This window comes from Orbicella faveolata, unplaced genomic scaffold (genome assembly GCF_042242905.1).
Source record: "Orbicella faveolata isolate gen_17 unplaced genomic scaffold, um_ofav_v1 contig_24, whole genome shotgun sequence".
Taxonomy (NCBI): domain Eukaryota; kingdom Metazoa; phylum Cnidaria; class Anthozoa; order Scleractinia; family Merulinidae; genus Orbicella; species Orbicella faveolata.
In genome coordinates, this window is record NW_028301552.1 from 24443148 (window position 1) to 24464558 (window position 21411).

At 40.8% G+C, this 21411-nt stretch overlaps 1 protein-coding gene and 2 pseudogenes across 2 annotated transcripts in view; 2 read left to right on the plus strand and 1 right to left on the minus strand.

Moving 5' to 3' along the window:
• Positions 1 to 21411, minus strand: part of LOC110054340 (tRNA (32-2'-O)-methyltransferase regulator THADA-like) — a 653734-nt gene that overhangs the window by 404950 nt on the left and 227373 nt on the right. For both annotated transcript variants that reach the window (XM_089292979.1, XM_089292980.1), the window contains one exon: positions 8996 to 9151. In XM_089292979.1, the coding sequence (XP_089149105.1) occupies positions 8996 to 9151 (156 nt within the window). The remainder of the gene's footprint in view (positions 1 to 8995; positions 9152 to 21411) is intronic.
• On the plus strand, positions 9433 to 10955 carry LOC149110988 (uncharacterized; annotated as a pseudogene).
• LOC149110989 (uncharacterized) lies at positions 11813 to 13173 on the plus strand (annotated as a pseudogene).

Sequence of the window (21411 nt, forward strand, 5' to 3'; positions counted from 1 at the left end):
CCCTCCACTCACAGTCAGATGGAATGATTGAACGATTCAACCGCACAATAGAAGGCATGTTGTCCAAGTTTGTAACAGAGAATCAACTGGATTGGGATAGCCACTTGCCTGTCCTGCTGATGGCATATCGCTTCGCTGTCCATGAAACCACTTCCTTTACTCCATGTGAGCTAATGTTTGGGCAGCAGATTGACCTTCCAATTGATCTTCAGTTTGGGCGTCTCGAGCAAGAAAGTGGTGACCAGGACAAAGCCGAATATGTGCACCGCCTGTAGGCCTGATTGGAACGCATTCATGCATTTGCCCGTGAGCGTTTGAAGTTAGGGAGCGAAAGGAACAAGCCGTATTACGATCACAAGGCATCACACTGTGGCTTTGAGTGTGGGGACCCTGTTTGGCTACATAACCCCAGATGCAAGAAAGGCAGGACCAATGGTCGTCCATGTTGACCGGCTTAAGAAGTACCAGAGACACAGTTATGTTAACTGGCTAACCGAAGGTAAGACTGGCAAAGACAGAGTATCCACTGTGGGTGAAGCTTCAAAGAGTGGCCAGCCAACTAAGCAGCAGAACTTCAAACCTACGCCGGCAGCTAAGGAATTTGAAAAGGCGCCCGCCATTGACGAGAAAGCACAGGAAAGACCGCGTTGGACACCAAGGAGACTGGCCTGGACAGTTGACTATCAGATGGACTAAGACTTTGTTTACTCTATATCTGGCTAGTGACATTTTGGGGACTCTAATTTAGTGTTTCTTTTAAGGGGGATGGTGTGACGAACGAATGCATGACATTATTTGTTGTTGTGAAATCACCACACTGTTGTAATAGAATCTCCGGGAGAGGTCTGGGTCGGAGAATTGAGAAGAGAATTAAAAAAACACATGTGTATTTACGTGAAGGAACTGTCCTTTATTTCGGCCTGTTACAAAACCATAGTATTGGACATAGTATTAACAGGTTATCTTATTCCTGTGGTGTGTTGATTGCTTTCTTTCAAATTTTTTGGGCAATCATCAGATGAAAAAACTTTTCTGCTGTCACTTTTTAGCGGCCGTTGAAACTTCACGGGCCGGCTCACAAGTTACATCACAATGGCCAGGATCATCCAGACAGATCAGATCTTATTTGCACATTGGTGCTAGGCTTAAGTTCACCCCTCCCTCCTGGTCCATACAAATGCCCATACACCAAGCCCCACACCTACGAGAGCAGCATTACCATAGGTACATCTTTGATATTTGACATTCATGTTATGATTAATTGATAGCAGTCAAAACAAGGTATCTGCTGATCAGTATCACATGATCATATTGCACGCTCAGGTCGAAAGCTCATCAAGGTTGCATGTTTTTTTTTAAGCTGATTGGTGACCGCATACTGGGTTTGTATTGGATCAGTCAGTCTATTACTCTGGGGGAGAGGAAGGGAGTACATGCAGAGGCAAAATTGTGGTGCAAAATTAACCCCTGGCATGTTGTTGACTTATCTTCAGATATATTCCTTCCACAATCGTCTCTTGAAAAGTCCCTGATACATATATGTGATTTCTATAGTTTTGGAAAAATTGGATATGCTCATTGGGTAAAGTTTGTTAAAATTTAACTGGAAACAATAGTGAAACTACATGTTGAAGAATTGCATCCTCACAATTGATCATTTTTTTGTCTTTCTGATCCAAGAAAGACAAATCCTCTTTTTCCTTTCTGGTTAATTATTGTAATAGGGAGCTCTGCTTTTAGGCCTTGCAAAATCTATATATTACTGTTTTTTAAATAAATCAGCCTCTTCAAAGTCATGTGTCAACATGAAACCAACAGTTTGCTGTTTAAAATGAAATCAACATCTTTGAAGTTGAGTGTTTATCATTATACTGTTTTTCATGGTAAAATTAAAATCTCTGAGGTTGTGCATTTAAGTGAAATGAATATTTTACTTTTTAGGGAAATCAACATCTTTAAGGTTGCCTGTTCTCATGAACTGAACATTATACCATTTTTTAAAGTGAAATGAACACCTTAGAAGTATGGTAATAATACGTAAATACCATAAGTCAAAATCTCACCATTTTTGAAGTAAAATTAAGATCACTGCTTTCAAACTTACCTTTTTTTTGTATAAAAATATTTTGTTTTGAGCTCTTGCCTGACAAACCAACAACCTTGTTCCCAAGGTCTCTCATCTTCCCACCCCCCTGAAGTGAGAGAGGAGAAACCCTAGTTGGGTCTGGTCACGTGTCCCCCAGAATTTCTGGGATATGACAATTAGATTATTGAAGGGAGGGGCAGCCTAGTATGAATTTTGTTGATACTGAGCCTACGGGAGTACCGGATGTATTGCAACCAAAATAAGCCAGCTTTTTACATCAGTCTCATGCAATGTTCTGCGACAATGTCTGGCACTAAAATGTTGCAAACAGCGAAGAAAACTTATCCATTGTTTGATAACGGAAATCAAACTTGCTGTGGGTTGTGTGGTCCCACACATCGTAAACATCTCTTCAAGAAGACGAATGAAGGATTTCTCACCACGGCTGAGGCCAAGGCTGTCTGGCTGTTGTTGTGGACAGCACAACAAGACACCATTTGCAAAGCAACTCAACTCGTTTTAATGCCTGCTTCAAGTAAGACACATGCAATTACAAAACACGTTTCTCCAAATATGGTAACAAAAGCCATATACGTAACATCTCCCTTTCTTTAAAAAAAAAACTAAAACACTCTTGCCGAAAACTGGTGAAATAAACTATAAATTAACATGTTTCCGTATGAAAGTGTTCAGTGTCTAGACTAACTTGGTCTCACCAAAAAACTTGCTAAATCAACTTAAAGTTTTCAAAGTCTAGCCTTTGCTTAACGACTCAAATCAAAATCTTTAAATCTCAAGGGTGGACAAATACTCCGGGTTGTCGTGTTCTGGGATGCTGACAATGTAGCCTTTGTTTCTTCAGCAACAGATCCATCTACAGAACCTTGTTCAGGACCAGTAGATTTAGCAGGTAACTCAGGGACTCTAGGCATCTCCTTGCAATTCTCTCTTGACGCAGGTGTACCAACATTAGTGCTTTGCTTTTCCAATGTTGCGGGTTCAACTGCCGGTCTCAGGAACTGCCTGTTTCTTCTGGTTTTGTTGCCTGATTGGACTACGTAGGACCTATCTGAGAGTTTCTCGACACAGGTCGGTTGTTTCCATGTTTGGTTCTTTTGCAAGGGTGCAATTCTGACTTCTTGCCCAATCTCCAGCTCAGGTAACTGCTTCGAACGATCAAATCAAAATCTTTAAATCTCAAGGGTGGACAAATACTCCGGGTTGTCGTGTTCTGGGATGCTGACAATGTAGCCTTTGTTTCTTCAGCAACAGATCCATCTACAGAACCTTGTTCAGGACCAGTAGATTTAGCAGGTAACTCAGGGACTCTAGGCATCTCCTTGCAATTCTCTCTTGACGCAGGTGTACCAACATTGGTGCTTTGCTTTTCCAATGTTGCGGGTTCAACTGCCGGTCTCAGGAACTGCCTGTTTCTTCTGGTTTTGTTGCCTGATTGGACTACGTAGGACCTATCTGAGAGTTTCTCGACACAGGTCGGTTGTTTCCATGTTTGGTTCTTTTGCAAGGGTGCAATTCTGACTTCTTGCCCAATCTCCAGCTCAGGTAACTGCTTCGAACGATGGTCATGGTAAAACTTGGCCTTTCGCCTTTTCCACTCTAATTTCTCTGTGGAATGTGCACTAACTTTGGGACGGAGAAGCCTTGACGCTGTAGGTAAGAGAGTTCGTGTTCAGCACGACTTAAGTCTCTGAGCCAGGTTGGCTCCTATGCCTTTGGTGGGAGTGTTCCTGTAGTCTAATAGAGCTAGCCAAGGATCTTTTCTATCACCTTCAGCCTTCTTGAACAGTAGTTCGACTGCCTTCACTGAAGATTCCGCTTTACCATTCGACTTCAGGTAGTATGGCGAGGATGTGACATGGTTAAATTCCCAGCTGGGTGAAAACTCATGAAATTCCTGGTTGCTGTACTGTGAACTGTGATCTGAGACAACTGTGTCCGAGATCCCATGTCTACTGAATTGCTCTTTAAGCACTTGAATAACTGCACATGAGGTGGTGTCCTCAAGTTCAGAGACTTCCACAAAATCTGAGAAGTAGTCAACAACCCTGATGTAATTCTTCCCACTGAGAGTGAACAAATCTGTGGCCACTTTACTCCAGGAAAAGGTAGGGATTTCATGTGCCTGCATGGGCTGACTAGCATTCCTAGCCTGAAACTCTGCACAGGTTGAGCATCTCTCGACTTGGTCTTTTATTTCTGAATTTATTCCTGGCCAGAACACAATGTCTTTAGCCTTCCTTAAGCATAAAGCAACTCCTTGATGACTTGAAAGAATTCTTGAGAGCATCTCCGGCCTCATGGCTTTGGGAACAATCATGCGCTGACATGCTGACAATCATGCGCTGACATGCGCTCTCTGTAATTCCAGTAGTCTCCAACTGGTACTGGGCATTCCTCTCTTCTCTGGCCATCCTGACAGAACAGTAGTCTTCAGGGTCTCTAAGACAAGGTCTTGTGATGTGCACTTCTGCAGCTGAGTTAACTTTTATGGAGCAACTTTGATGGAGTCAAATGGAGTGAGTGTTTCAAGTTCAAGAGCAAAAACTTGGAAGTTGTCTGTCATCTCCTTCTTGCCAGTTAGTGAGGCTCTAGACAAGTGATCTGCAACATACAACTGTGCACCTGGCTTGTATTTAACCTCTATGTTAAAGCGTTGTAACATTAACATAATCCTTTATAGTCAACAAGGATCCTTTACAGTCAACAAGGAGCAGAGAGGATTGCCTTTTGGAAAATGGACTTTAAGGGTTTCTGATCTGACTCAACTGTTATCTTCTAACGACCAGCAAGGTACTGACTATACCTCTCGCAGGAGAAGACAATTGCTAGACATTCTTTCTCGATTTGAGCGTATTGTCTCTCAGTCTGTGATAATGACTGTGAAGTAAAAGCGACTGGTTGGCCATTTTGCAGTAACGCTGCACCTAACCCATACTCGCTCACATCACATTGTACTGTGACCTCTTCTTGTATATCATAATACTTGAGCACCGGGTGTTTGACTACAAGCTCTCACACTTCCTGGAATGCTCTCTCATGTTGCTGAGACCAGACGAACTTTGCTTCCTTTGAGGTCATCTCTCTCAGTGGCTGAGCAACCTCTGACAGCCTTGGGAGGAACTTTGACAAATAATTAACAAATCCTAGGAGACTCAGCAGTTCCTTCCTGGATGTAGGCTTCGGCATTTCTTGTACTGCCTTTACTTTCTCTGGGTCTGGCTGTAACCCTTCCTTGGTAATCAAGTGCCCCATGAGAGCAGACAGAGAAGGTTCTCATCATGATTTCAGTTTGCTTCATCCTCAGTCTCTCTAAAACCCATCACTAATATGTCATCCCTGATGACTCCTACTCCATCAAGCTTCTCATGCAATTTACATTCAAATTCTTTCAGAGCCAAGTTGATACCAAGTACTTGTAACACCCAAAGGGTGTCCAGAAGGTTGTCTTGAGACTGCTGCTCTCATCCAATCCGACCTGGTAAAACCCATCTTTGGCATCTAAGGTACTAAATACTTTAGCTTTATTGAGCTTAGGCAATAATTCGTCTAATGTGGGCATCTGGTACTTAGGACGGATGACTGCTTTGTTGAGATCATTAGGATCCAAACAAATTCGGATCTTGTTGGGTGTTGTGACCACAACCATGCTGCTGATCCAGTCAGTTGGTGTTGTGACTTTCTCCACAATTCCTCTCTCTTCTTGGTCATCCAGTTTAGCCTTCACTTTGTCTCTCAATGCAACTAGCACTCAACGTGGAGAATGCTGCACTGGTTTGACACTAGGATCTGTGACTATGGTTGTACCACCAATATGGCCTAGCCCTTCAAAGACATCTTTGTAGTCACCCAGAATCTGATCTCTGGTAAGGTAACTGCTTTTCAGGACATGAATGGACTCTTCAGGATCTAAATCCACCTTCAGGAGCCCCAACTGCTTGCACGTCCCAGCTGATAACAGGGGTTTGTTGGAACTCTCAACAACTTGAAATCTCAGGTCCACTCGTTTGCCCCTTCTCTCTGCTGTAATTGTGGTTTCACCAACAGGCTGTATCAAGGTACCATCAAATATCTTCAGCTGAGCATTGGACTTGCACAAAGGAGGATCACCATTCTGTAACAGTTGAGCTAAGTTCTTGTGACTGATCACATTGCAAGTTGCACCACTGTCCAACTGACACACCAGTTGCTCTTGGTACTCTTCTATTATGAAAGTAATACTGGATGTTAATTGTTTCCCACTTCCATTAATGGCAGTGATCTCTTCTACCTTTAACAATGATTCCTCTGAGTCATACCCTTCTGCCTCTTCAGCCACATGAACCTTCTCTTTGCTGGCCATACACACCTTGGCAAAGTGATTCATTCTTTTACAACTACGACATTGCTGACCAAAAGCTAGACAATCTGTCTGTTTGGCATGCTTCTTTTGCTGACCACAATACTTGCATTTCTACGTTTTGCTTGGATATGGTTTGTTAGGTTTCTTTTGATTTGACATTTTTTCCAGATGTGGAGGCTTCCTGTCTTTTTTGGATTTACGCTTACCCTGAACTAAGTTTAGTTCCTCATTGTTCTGTTTCTCATCCTTTTGAATCAATTTTAGCTGCTTATTCGTTACTTCGCTTAACTTACACATGTCAAGAGCTCTATCCAAAGACAAGTCTTTCTCCCTAAGCAATCTTACCTTTGTACCCTTATCTTGTATTCCAATAACTAGGCTGTCATGTATCATTTCGTCAGTAAGTGTTCCAAACTGACAGGATGATGCGAGTTTTCTTAATCTATTGACATAGCAATCAACAATTTCCTCAGACGATTGAACACACAAGTTGAAAACATACCTCTCATAGACCACATTTCTCTTTGGTAGGAAGTACGTTTCCAATGCTTTCAGTGCTGAAGTTATCATCAGTTCCTCGGTGCCAAAATTTAGATTCAGAAAAATTTGCAGGCACTCCTTTCCCATAATGGAGCAAAAAGTTGCTAATCGAACAGACTGACCTTTCTGATCATGCCATTGTTGCTTGAAAAATTCCCAGTTGCTCGTGAGATGTTCACCACAAACCATAGCGCTTCGTACTGGAAAATTTGTCTGAAGATTTGAGGTGGTGGAGTCAACTGTGGAGCTGACAGTGGAGGAGCTTGTTCAGTGTCCGACATCGTTTCGTTTTCCACCCATGTGGTCGACACAAGAAAGTCGCTGTACTAACTGTTAACCACGGAATTATCGCTTTGCTTTGCTTCAGTAACTGCTTTGACTGAATATCAACCAGAAGAAGGAATCTTGAGCATTGCAGCTTGCTTGAAGATTAACAAAACACTTCTGACACCATGTTGCGGATGGCACAACAAGACACCATTTGGAAAGCAACTAAACTCGTTTTAACGCCTAATTCATGTAAGACACACGCAATTACAAAACACATGTTTCTCCGAATATGGTAAGACAAGCCACATATGTAACAGCTGTATATGGAAGATCTTTACTTTGGAATGAATTAAGGCCTTGTGAACAGCGATTAAATAATTTCACAGCATTCAGGACCATGATCACTGAAAGACAAAGTCAGTCTTCTAAAGGAGCAAAAGGGTGAAGTTTCACCATTGGTGCCCCAATCTCTGTAGAACACAAAGGATTACAGAATGACTCATTGCGGTCAGAATTTCGCTGTCACTGCTGATAAACTAGATTCATCTTTGGCTGAAAGAAAGTTAGAAAAAGAAAAATAGCATTTTTCTTTTGTCATTAATCATTGTAAAATGGGGTTAACTAGCCTATACGACTCCTATCCTACAGTTCGTAACATTTTAATTATCGGTCTCAACCTTTGTTTGCTTCACGCATATTTCTGAAGGGCACTTCATGCTTATTAGGAGGATTTGTAAGTAGAATGGCCTGTTTAACTATTTTATAGCAAATGTTTTAGAGGTCTTAGGTCTGCATGGTTTCCACTGTTAACTGCATGTCGCTTTGCAGAGTTTGACACTTTCATGCAATTTGTGTTGTGCTGATACCTTGTTTAGACTCATTTCTATTGCAAGATATGTTTTAAGCTCTCTAAATAATTGCTTTCCAGAGACAAAGTTTGAAACATTTTGTTAACGTTATGCTTACTTGCATTCCATATTGTGACACTGGGCCTGGTTGATTGATTAGGACTGTTTGCAAGTATCATGAATGTCTTTATCTTCGTCCCGCTTTCCTTTCGAGACTGCCATAGCTTTACTTTAAGAAAGCTATATGTTTGTCTAGAGACGTTACATTTCTTGCATCAATTTGATTGAGTGCATTCAAAGGAGAAACTACTACCAGATGAGATTGCACTGCTTAAAATCTCTTGATTTTGTTGAGGAGCAATGAAGGAAGAAGATGACTGACTTTCTATATCCAGTTGGTAAGATGGCGACAGCATCACTACCACGGTAAATAGCCTCAAGACAGCCTTGCATAGCCTTCAAATTAATGTTGAAATAAATGCTATTCGAAATTGGAGCCTGAAGGCTACTGTAAAACATCGAAGGTACGACAGTCGCAGCGCAATGCTTTGAATTTGACAAAGCTCAACGTGACAAATTATCTGATTAGAGAGGACCCCTTCCTGATGTTCTCAATTGAGAAAGAAGCATGTGACCAAACCCAACCAGGGTGTCTCCTCTCTCGCTCCAGGGGGTGGGAAGATGAGAGTTCCTGGGAACGAGGCAGACAAACCTAAATAATGAACAAGGATAAAAAGCCTAAAAATAGACATAGGTTGGTTATATGCACCTGGGCTAAAATATAATTCCATCTTTTCTATAATGATTCAATGTGTGGTGCTTGCTATTCAACACAATAATATACTTTACTAAACAACATAGAAATAACATATTCCCATTTTCACTCATTACCTTTTTTACATGTGCTCCTGCCTGCTGCCGAAAGGAAGGAGTTTGGTTATTCATATTTGGAGCTACAAATAATTGAAGAAGCTGGAGGTCAATCTCTGTTACTGATTCGGTTGTTCGTGAAGAATCACAGAGTAGTCCCAGAGCATCAAGACGAATCTGGTGAAGCAAGTTGTTCCACAAAAGTTAATCCCAACTTCAAAACAGTGATTTGATTACAAAGAAGGGTTGCATATGAATTTTCTGAGCTTTAGATAGATAAGGTGAAAAACAGCCATTTCAGAATTGGGGTTCACAGCCACATCAAATTTTTTGACAATTTAAAGTGGCTCTGAACCCCATGTACAATTTTTCTTATCAAAATTTGATAATAATAAAAAGGTTCTTTGTTAGGTTGCCGTTTTCCAAAATTTGGCAATGTTAGAGAAGGCGATCTAATCATGGCAAAAGCAGGTATATTCATGGTATCCTTGCCACACAACTTGTGTCCATTACTGTCTGCCCAAGGCACAGATGCACACTTGAAAAATTCTTGAGAGTGTTAAAGTCATGCCAACACCCTGGCCATACTGAGAAAGTTGCCACTTTTGCGGGCAGAGAGGTCATAAACTTCCAAATGGCCGACAAAATGAGTATTTTGTTTGGTGAAACTATTACTGACATCAGATCATGCAACTGTATTATCTTTTGCTGGCTTCGGTGACTTTTTTTCCTCAATTGTGAGTTTTTTTCTGCAGTAAGATTATATATAATTATATTTTGTCCTTCCTTTTTGCACTGCTTGTTTCACACGATGATGCATTTCTAAAACCGAATGCCTATGTAAGCAGTCTCTGTTTCTTGATGCCAAATAATAATAAAGACATTTATTTATCATGGATTGTGTAATCTTGTCCCTGGGGACAAGGGCAGGGCATTGGTACATGTATCGCATTGTCTTCATTTGTGTTCTTTCTAGTTACATGGCTGCTTTTCTGCCCTCTAAATTATGTTGGATACTCAAAACCATGCTGATCTTAATCCAGAGCTACCTCCTCTGGCTTCAACAGAGCATTCACATGAATCTTCTGATATGGCATTGTTGTCTGCTCTTTTTATAGATTACCTTGATAAGAAGTTGGGAGGCGTAATGGCCTCAAGATCAAGTGGTCCGGGTTCAAGCCCTGACCGGGGACACTGTCTTGTGTTCTTGGGCAAGACACTTAACTCTCACAGTGCCTCTCTCCGCTCAGGAATATAAATGGGTACCAGCGAATTGTTGGGGAAACCTAACAAATTTCAGGGGTAGTGACCTGCAATGGACTAGCATTCCATCCAGGGGGAGTAGAAATACTCCTAGCCACTTTATCCTACAGAAACCAGGATGAGCTCTGGCAGCTATAAGCCAGTCGGCTCAAAGGCTTCACACTTACTTTGATAAGAAGTTGATCACTTTCAGACAATACTGAAGATTTCTTAATCAGTACCAATTCTATTGCAAAAAAGCTCAGAGAAGACTCCAAAATATCCTTCAAATTTGAAGAGAACAAAAAAAAAGGTTTACTTCAATTCAGACCTCGTGGAAGTTCGCTTGGCTTCCACCATTCTTGGGGAAAGAAAATTTGAAGTAATTTAAAGGTGGAACAAACAGAGGCTGATGCTAAAAAAAGCGGGTTAGAGGACGAGAAACGCACTTGACACACAGAGCAAAAGAAAAGATCATTATCAACTAAAAGTGAAGTCTACAGTCAAGCAGAGTCAGCTATCTGTCACCACTACTCCATTTGCTTGCCAACGTCAATTTAACTTTAAGTCCAATTCTTGTTCCTTCACACCTAGTAGCAAGGCAAAGCCCAGCGATATTTGGCTCATGTGTGATCAGCAAGGTCATTGGAGATCCGAGTGCCTGGGTCATTAACAACTCAGGCCCTCAAGTTATGGTCAGTCAAGTTTTGGCTTCTCTTCTAACATTGGACGTAAATAAGAATCTAGCCACGAGCTTGTCATACAAGTTAAGTATTTAATGTACTTATCATATTTAGTAGTTAGGCATCTTTCCAATTTAGAATTTTTTAGAGAAAGAGACTAGTTTATTACTCAATTTCGATTACGATTACAACTTGCTTGAATACAAACAGAATTCTGAATTGCCAGTCCTTAAAGGCAGACTTCACTATTGGTACACTATTGACTTGGTGCCAATTACTTTGTTACTGATACTATAAAATTTAAAAATAGATGAGTAACCAGGATAAGACATTTAGAAAAATAGAAAAACAATCTCTGGTTAAAAATTTTGTTTAAAATGAGCTTTCGACTACCAGTCTGTAGTCTTTAACAAGTAATAGATAGAAAGCACGAACGTTAAAATATATACTAAGGAAAGTGTGAAAAAACAAAATTATAATAAAAACAATAGAAATGCTTGTGTGTGAGTAAAAAATGCTAATGAGTTTTGTTGTTATGGATAGATCTGATTATAACGAGAAAATGGAAGCCTTACTCAGTGATCATTTGACTTACCAGCTCGTCCAGAAATCTCCGTTTGTCAAAATTGAAAGAGAACTTAACCACATGTTACTAGATCTCAAGAAGAAGGATAAGATTGACGAGCCAACTCATCGTAAACTTCGATCCACGGACACTGTTCCACCCGCCATACGAGGTTCTATTGAACATCACAAACCAGGTTACCCTCCTTGGCCCATTGTCTTTTGTATTGGTTCTGCTCTCTATAACACATTCAAATTTCTCACCGACATCCTGGCACCTATCCAGAACTGTAACGGCCACTCTATCTCCAACTCAAGTGAATTTGTTGACTAAGTCACCAATCTAGAAATTTCCGATGATGAAGCCATGGTTTCTTTTGATGTCGTCTCACTCTTTACTGCCGTCCCAGTTAAGAAAGCTTGTGAATGCATCAGAAAAAAACTCAATGAAGATACAACCCTACATCTAAGAACCAGCCTCACTACAGATGATATTGTTTCTCTTCTGGAGTTTACTCTCTCAAACAATTATTTCGTTTACAATGACTCCATCTACAAACAGATTCATGGTTGCACAATGGGCAGCCCTGTTAGCACTGTTGTTGCAAATCTCTGCATGAAGATAATCGAGGAAACAGCCATCACTGCCTCTTCAACACCTCCAAAAATCTGGAAGCGCTACATCAACGATAGTTTTGTTATTATAAAGAAACATTGTCGCATCCTTTCATGACACTCTTAACTCAATTGACCCAGAGATAGCTTTTACCATCGAACCTGAGAATAATGGACAGATACCCTTCTTAGACACCTTGGTATCCAGGAACAATGACGTCATAACCATCGATGTTTACAGGAAATCTACTCACACAGACCGATATCTGGATTTTTATTCACACCACGAAATGAAACAAAAGCTGAATACTGCCACCACTCTCCTGAATCGTGCTTCTAATCTCCCAAGTACCCCCGAGGGAAAAACGAAAGAATTAATCCATGTCACTGATGCTCTGAAATCAAACAGCTACCCACTTTCGGTCATATCTAACATCCTGAAGAAGAAACCACCCCCGGCAACCACACCATCTCCAGAAGAAGTGGTAGGAATGTTCTTTGGTTGGGCTGATCCTTCTGACTTACTCATTGGTTTCGCAGTTTTACCTTACATCAAAGGCCTAACCGAACCTCTCTCAAGACTTCTAAGAAACAATGGAATACAAACTACAAGCAGACCCCTTAAGGCATTACAACAAGAATTTGTTTCTCTGAAATCAAGATCACCCGCGAAACTACAAACAAATGTTGTTTACAAGATCCGATGCGTCGATTGTCCATGGAGTTATATCGGCGAGACTGGCAGATGTTTACAAACAAGGAAGAAAGAACATATTAGAAACATGAAAACCTTTTAAAAAGGTTCCAACATTGCTTCACATGCCTGGTTGATCGACCATTCCATCGACTTTGACAATGCACGCGTGATTGACAAGGGATATTTCTGTGTTAGAAAAACTTTGGAATTCTGGCACAGCAATTACAAACATTGCTGACAATAATGCGAAACAATTACCAAGACAATATTCAATTTTATTTTGAACCTCACATTAGCATTTTTTACTCGCACACAAGCATTTCTATTGTTTTTATTATAATTTTGTTTTTTCACACTTTCCTTAGTATATATTTTAATGTTTGCGCTTCCTATCTATTACTCGATAAAGACTACAGACTGGTAGTCGAAAGCTCATCTGAAACAAAATTTTTAACCAGAGATCATTTTTCTATTTTTCCAAACTATAAAATTTGTTTATCAGATCCCTTTCATCAGTACATCTTGTAGAAAACTTTTTTATAACAATCAGTCAGCTTTGGAGAATGTATCTTTTGTCGAGTTGGCTATATCTAAATTACTCTGTTGTTGAGGTGCCTTTTGTCCCACATGTTGTGAGCCCCATCTCTGTGTCTATGCAATCGTCAGGCAAGAAAAGGCTTATTGTCAATTTGAGGCATGTCAACCAGACTATTTAGAAGCAAAAGTTCAAGTGTGAGGATTGGAGAGTCTTGTTGTCATACGTCAACAAGGGTGATTTCCTCTTCAGTTTTGATCGTAAGTCTGGTTATCACCATTTTGATATTTTTTCCAGATCATCAGACATTTTGGGATTTTTCCTGTTTCTTTTTTCCCGTGCTGTTAAATATTCTAGCTTTACAGTCCTTCCGTTTGGTCTCAGTTTGGCCCCTTATATTTTCACCAAGTACCTTACACTGCTTGTTCACTGCATGAAATGGCATGCATAAGGAGGTACAGTGTATAATGAATTCGTATACATGATGTGCACAGAAAGGTATACTGATGTACACTGAAGTATATGTATAAGTTCTGTATAATGATCAGTATACATCTGTATCCTTGTACTAATGTATACGTATTGTGGAGATTACCTTATACCTAGTGTAAGAGAACCTTGCATGAGTTGACAAAGTAAATTCAAATTGTTTGTTATTTTGTATCATAAAAGAAGAAAACGAAAGCCCCGGCCACTGAAAATAGTGCTGTCATGAAAAATGTACCCCACGATAATGAGTGCTTCTTACCGCAGAACTTACTGAGCGAAGTTATCGGCATGTTAAGTAAGCTTTAAGTCAGATAAACATCTGTAAACGCAGGTGCTATCAGTATTAACGCATCTTTGCGGATTTCGTACAGGTATCATTAATGTACCTTGACTCTTCTTTAAGCATTGCTTACAGATATCCATAATGCATCTATATGCTCCTTTACGTATTGTATAAATATATCAATAACGCATCTTAACGCTTCTTTAGGCGTTGCGTAAAGATATCCATAACGCATCTGTACGATCCTTTATGCATTTCATAAATATATCAATAACACATCTTAACGCTTCTTTAGGCATTGCGTAAAGATGTCCATAACGCATCCGTACGATTCTTTACGCATTGCATAAAGATATCAATAAGGCATCTTTATGCTTCTTTACGGATCGCGTAAAGGTATCATTAATGCATCTGTACGCTTCTTTAAGCATTCCATAAAGATATCAATAAGGCATCTTTACCCTTCTTTAGAGATCACATAAACATATCCATGTCGCATCTGTACGCTTATTTACGCATTGCATAAAGATATCGATAACATATCTTGACGCTTCTTTACGGATTATGTAAAGGTATCATTAACGCATACTTAGGTTTCTTTACGCACTGCGTAAAGGTATGACGCTAAACAATGCTTCTTTACAGACTTCATAATGCATCTTTCGTTTACACTTCTTTAATTTCTCAAAGTATTAATTAATAATCTGAATCTTAATGCATCTCTACGTTTCTTCATCACGATGTCTTGTATTTTTAATCATTATATTTTTAGTCCAGGACCCCTCTGGATATCAGCCTCGTTGCTGAATGGGCCACCCTGGCTAAATAAAGTTTACCTTTACCTTTACCTATCTCTAAGTATCAAGGTAAAATGTGTTGGTAAAAACACAGACATAGGAATTGGCAGGATGATGTGCTTGAGTCATCTCATGCAGCCCATGATTACTAATGAGACCTACTGACCCAGATGTGTCAGACAATGAGGAACCAGTAGCAAAGAAATGGAAAAGCAATGAAACAGGTCAAAGTACCGAAAATGAAGCCATCATAGGTCAGCTTAATTAACATTTTGATTTAGCTGAACAAAAAGGAGCTGAAATCAATACCAACTTAGCTGCCATTGTCTCGAAACTACTGAAGGAGAAAACTGAGGAAGACAAGCTAACTAAAATAAAGAAATGCTACCTGTCGCCAAAAAATTGCAAAAGATTAGCCGAAACAAGAGTTAACTTGCCAAAATGGAATAACCTGTCACAGAAAGCACATACAGCTGACATAAAGGTGCAGAGAGTGCAAACATCTCTTGTAAAGGGAGCTACTTCAGTAGTATCAATTGTAAATAACTTAATAACTGCTCCCAAAAGCCCTCAAAAGACAAAGATGTAAACACACTCATGGATGCAGTGCTGTTGGTAGCTAATGCTAACATGGAACTTAATATTTGTTGCAGAGAAGCTCTTTAACCAGAGCTCCATGCTAGCTACTGATACCTCTGTGCACCCTCAAATCCAATTACTTCAGAATTATTTGGGAACGATTTACCCAAAGCAGTGAAGGATATAACCGACACCAACAGAATTACCTCAAAACTCCAAAGGGATAAGAAAGAGAGTTATTTAAGAGGTAGGCAATATGAACACCATGACAAATTTGCAAGCAGAGGAACTATTCTGGGACAAAAATCTACAATGGCCCCCCCCCCCCCCAAACAAGGGGGAGGGGAAGAACAAAATCCAGAAGTCTCAGTCTTGACTGATATGAGCACATAACACCCAAATTCAGAGGTGAGTGCAAGCAACAATGTCAGTCTCAAAGTTGCTGGTAGGTTCAAATATTCTCTGCCTGCTTGGAAACTAATTACAACTGATATTAAGATTGTTGACATGGTACAGCACTGTCACCTGGAGTTTATTGAGACCCCATCTCAGCAATATAATTTTCCTCCCAACAGATTCAATCCAAAGGAGGCTAAAATTATTGATGACGAGATTAAGACATCTTACAGAAAGGGGTTATTGAGGAAGCCCTGCCCTCTGAAAACCAAGTTATTTCCAATGTATTTCTTAGGAAAAAGAAGAATGGCTGGTACAGGATGATTCTTAATCCCAAAAGATTAAATGAGTCTATCGAATGTAAGCACTTCAAAAAAGGAGAGTCTGTCCTGTGCTCTACAATTAATAAGAAGCAATTGGCCTCATGGCCTCAATCAACTTGATAGATGCCTACTACTCAGTGCCAGTGGCATCTGAGCACAGAAATATCTGTGGTTTGTATTGAGAGGCATATTATTTCAGTATACTTGCCTGCCCAATGGCTTGACCTCAGCACCCAGATATTTTACTAAGCTCCTAAAGCCAGTGTACGGTACATTACAGTCAAGGACACTTGAATGTTGGCTACAATGATGACTCTTATCTTCAAGGCAGCTCAACGTCAGAGTGCCACCAGAATATTGTAGCAACTGTAGTGTTTAGCTGTTAGTACTCTTGAGACATTTCATGATAGTATACATGATGTACTATAAGTTCGAAAAGGATCTCGGGTTGTTGTAAGCATGGCGTGTTGTACAGTGGATTAAAAGAGTTTTGAGGAGTTTAATCCGTGTTAAATCCATGTGTTTTATCGGCCATCACCACATTTGGCGACAAGTATCAAACTGGAAAAAGGTTCTTCTGTATATTTCAGTTGAATTTTGCAACATGCCTGGAACCGGGAGCGGTGAAACCAGCGACACGCAACCAAGTTTACCGCCAACCTCCACTGTTGAACCAAAATCTCTTGAAGTTCGTGGTCTTCCTTGCTCCGACCCCAAGGGAGAACCAACTACCCTTTCCGTTCAATGGAAGCGATGGAAATGTGCTTTTCATTTGTATGTGACATCGAAAGGTGTAACAAATCAAGCGCAAAAAGTGGCTCTATTACTGCACTCAGGTGGAATGGAACTGCAAGAAATTTACTACACGCTTGCACCAGAAGACGAAGCTCAGAACAACTTTGACAATTGTTTAATTGTCCTCGACAACTATTTTACGCCAAAAGTGAACGTACCTTTTGAGAGACACGGATTCCGACAAATGGCACAATTAGAAGGTGAAACAATCGATCAATTTGTGTGCCACCTTCGGTAAAAAGCTGTCTCGTGTAAATTTGACAAGTTGGATGAGGCTATCCAGGATCAATTGATTGAGAAGTATAGAGATCCGGAACTCCGACGGAAATTTTTGGAGAAAGCCCAGGATGGAACCCTTACTGTCCTTCGAGATGTTGCACGAGTACATAAATCTGTCAAACTTCAAATGCAGTCATTGGAGACCTCGAGCAAAGATGATCAAGTGAATGCCGTGCAACCTGTCGACCCCAAATGGGGGAAAAACAAAAAGAAAAAGAAGAGAAAACCTGAGAAAAAAGATTTTAAGCCAGGGGAACATCCGAAGTGCTACAGATGCAATGAAACCGGTCATTTTGCCTGCAATTGCCCTGCCCTAAACAAAACATGCAGTAAGTGTGGTTTTACTGGTCATCTGGCTGTTTGTTGCAAGACAAAGAATCCTAAACGTCCTCCAAGTGGCAGACCTAATCCAAATGGTGCGTATCAAGTGGAAGAAGAGTTGGATCAAAGAGATGGTTATGCCTTTGCCGTGAATGATGGAAACAAAACAAGTGGCATTGTACATCTGCAAGTGGGAGGTGTAGAGTTGAAGGATGTACTAATCGACTCTGGAGCATCATGCAACATAGTGGACAAAACTACATGGGAAAGTTTGAAGCAAAAGGGAGTGAAGTGTACATCTCAGAAATGCAGCAAGAAGTTATTCACCTATGGTGAAACTGAACCAATTGAAGTACTGGGAACATTTGAAGCTGGAATTCACTGTGAAGTTTCTGCGAAAAGCTGTTTGGATGAGTTCACTGTTGTTAAGGGCCCTGGAAAAACTTTGCTTGGAAAATACACTGCAGAGAAACTGAATGTATTAAGAGTCGGACCGCCCAGTAATCCACTGGCATGTACTATCACCAGCAAAGGCGATGCTGGAGATGTTTTAAAGGACTTTGCTGACATATTCCAAGGTGTTGTAAAACTTAAAGACTTCCAACTCAAGTTGCACATTAACAAGAATGTCAAGCCTGTGGCCCAGCCAGTGAGATGACTACCCTTTGGCCTAAGAGACAAAGTAGACAAGAAACTGGACGAGTTGCTGCAAGAAGATATCATAGAGGAAGTACCATGTGGTCCTACAGAGTGGACATCACCTCTTGTGGTCGTGCCAAAACCAGATGGTGATATTCGTATTTGCGTAGACATGCGAAGAGAAAACGCAGCAATCGAAAGAGAGAGGCATCCTATTCCTACCATAGAGGAAGTTCTCCATGACCTAAACGGTTCAACTATGTTCAGCAAACTAGACCTGCGCTGGGGATTTCACCAAATTGAGCTTGATGAAGAGTCCCGTCAAATAACCACGTTTGTGACGCACAGAGGCCTTTACAGATACAAGAGACTAATGTTTGGCACTACGTCAGCCCCAGAGAAGTATCAGAAGATTGTGAGTGATGTTCCGCAAGGGTGTGAAGGTGTTGCAAACATTGCAGATGACGTGATTGTACATGGATGTGGAATCGAACAACATGACAAGAATTTGCTAGCTGTTCTCAATCGCCTCAGACAGTGTGGACTAACCCTGAATGGAAGCAAGTGCCAGTTTAGACTCCCCAAGTTGACCTTCTTTGGACATGATCTGAGCAGAAATGGAGTCACACCCAGCGAAGAAAAGGTGGCAGCAGTTCAGAATGCGCAACCTCCAAAGAATGTGGCTGAAGTCAGATCATTCCTCGGTCTTGTACAGTACTGTGCCAAATTCCTGCCAAATTTTGCACAAGAAGCTGAGCCTATCAGACAGCTGACTAGAAAAGACGAACCATTTGTATGGGAAGAAGCTCAACAGCAGTCTTTTGAGAAGCTCAAGTACCTCTTGACGTGAGCAGAAACACTGGCATACTTCAAGAATGATTGTAAAACTCGTATAGTGGCAGATGCAGGTCAAGTAGTGTACTGTCCTGGAAAAACTAACATTGCAGACGCCCTCTCAAGGCTTAACTCACTGAAGCCAAAGGATAGGAGTGGAGAGGAAACAGATGCTGTGAAAATGATTGCAGAAGAGAGCACACCTGTGGTGTTAACAGCCAAAGAAGTAGAACGTGCATCAGAAGATCCTGAGCTGACCGGTGTGAGACATTACATTCAAAGTGGAGACTGGTCTCAGTGCAAAATGCCCCATTTCATGTGTGTGAAGAATGAACTTTGTGTGCTTGGTAAATTGGTGTTACATGGGACAAGGATTGTCATACCACAGAGCCTGAGGAAACAAGTCTTACATTTAGCCCATGAAGGTCATCAAGGCATAGTCAAGGTGAAAAGCCGGCTCAGAACCAAAGTTTGGTGGCCTAAAATGGACACTGATGCTGAGCAAATCTGTAAAAGCTGCCATGGATGTCAAGTAGTTAGTGGATTCTGTGCACTTGAACCAATGCAGAGGGTAGAACCACCAACAGGACCATGGCAAGATGTAGCTATTGATGTATTGGGTCCACTTCCTTCTGGAGAGAGTTTACTCGTGGTAGTAGACTACTACAGCCGTTTCTTTGAAGTAGTGATTATGCACTCAACTACATCCCAGAAGATGATTGAAGCACTAACTCCGATCTTTGTGCATTACGGCTATCCATTCAGCCTCAAGTCTGACAATGCATCCCAGTTTGTATCAGAAGAATTCAAAGAGTTCCTGTCCAAGAATGGTATTGAGCATCGGAAATCTCCTCCTCTTTGGCCTCAAGCCAATGGCGAGGTTGAACGACAAAACCAAACATTGCTTAAGGCGCTCAAAATAGCCCAAGTTGAAGGAAAGAGGTGGAAAGATGAATTGAACAAGTTCTTATTGGCATACCGAACCACCCCTCACTCTACCACTGGAATGACCCCAGCATCTCTAATGTTTGGAAGAGAGCTGAAAACAAAATTGCCTGAATTACGTCCCAACAAGAGCGTGCTGGATGAAAGTATCAGAGACCAGGACTGGAATCACAAATTATCCAGTAAGCTGTATGCTGACAAGCAAAGGAATGCAACTTCCAATCCAGTACTCCCTGGTGACAAGGTTCTGCTTAAAAACACCAAATCATCTGGTACGCTGGCTCCAAATTTTGAACCTCAGCCGTACACAGTCCAGACCAAGGAAGGACAAGAACTTACCTTGAAAGCTGAAAACGGCACAGTGTATAGGAGAAACAGCTCTTTAGTCAAACCCTACAAAACTCCTGGAGAGCCAGAGCCTTCTTCACTGGAACAAAGCCCTAGAGAAGCAAAAACCTCAAGTCCAGCTACAGCAATACCTGAGTCTAGCACAAGCTCAAGTACAGCAGAGACAAGAAACAGACCAACCCGTGCTACGAAATTGCCTGGAAGATTTAAAGACTTTGTCCTGGACAAATGAACTGACTTGTTTGGACTTTCTAGGATTTTAACTGAACATTATTTTGTTAAGGTCCTGCAGTTTGCAGTTCGAACCATTAGTTTGAGAGTATTTGGTACCCTTGTTATTTGATATTAAGACATTCCATTTTTTCTGGAAGACATTTTTCTTGAACTCAGTTTTAACTGCAATTTTATTTGCCACAAAGGAAGGGAATGTAGTGTTTAGCTGTTAGTACTCTTGAGACATTTCGTGATAGTATACATGATGTACTATAAGTTCGAAAAGGATCTCGGGTTGTTGTAAGCATGGCGTGTTGTACAGTGGATTAAAAGAGTTTTGAGGAGTTTAATCCGTGTTAAATCCGTGTGTTTTATCGGCCATCACCACAGCAACCAAATGCCTTTTTGAGTCCCTAGGTTTTGTTCTTAACAAAGAGAAATCTGTTTCGTGGCCATGTCACAAACTTATTTTCATTGGTTTTATTTTGGACTCCATACTCACGAGGGTCTTCCTCACACCAGAAAAACCAGAGTTGTTTCAGCCTGCCAGAAACTTTTAAATAAGAGCTATGTATCCATTAGAGAAGTTGCCCAAACCATAGGGGTACTTGTGTTCAGACTACCAGCAGTCCAGTATGGACAACCATTTTACAGAAACATTGAAATAGATAATCAAAGTGGCTGTGGGCCACTCAACTTGGAAAATGGATTGTCTGTAAACAGTGACAATTTTGATGCCACCGACTTGAGGTTTTACTCTGTAGTTAAATTAAAGCCCACTGGAAAAACACAATGGTAAGGGAATACACAAGGAGATGTAACACCGTTGAAGACATTCATGAAGTTATTGGTGATCCTCA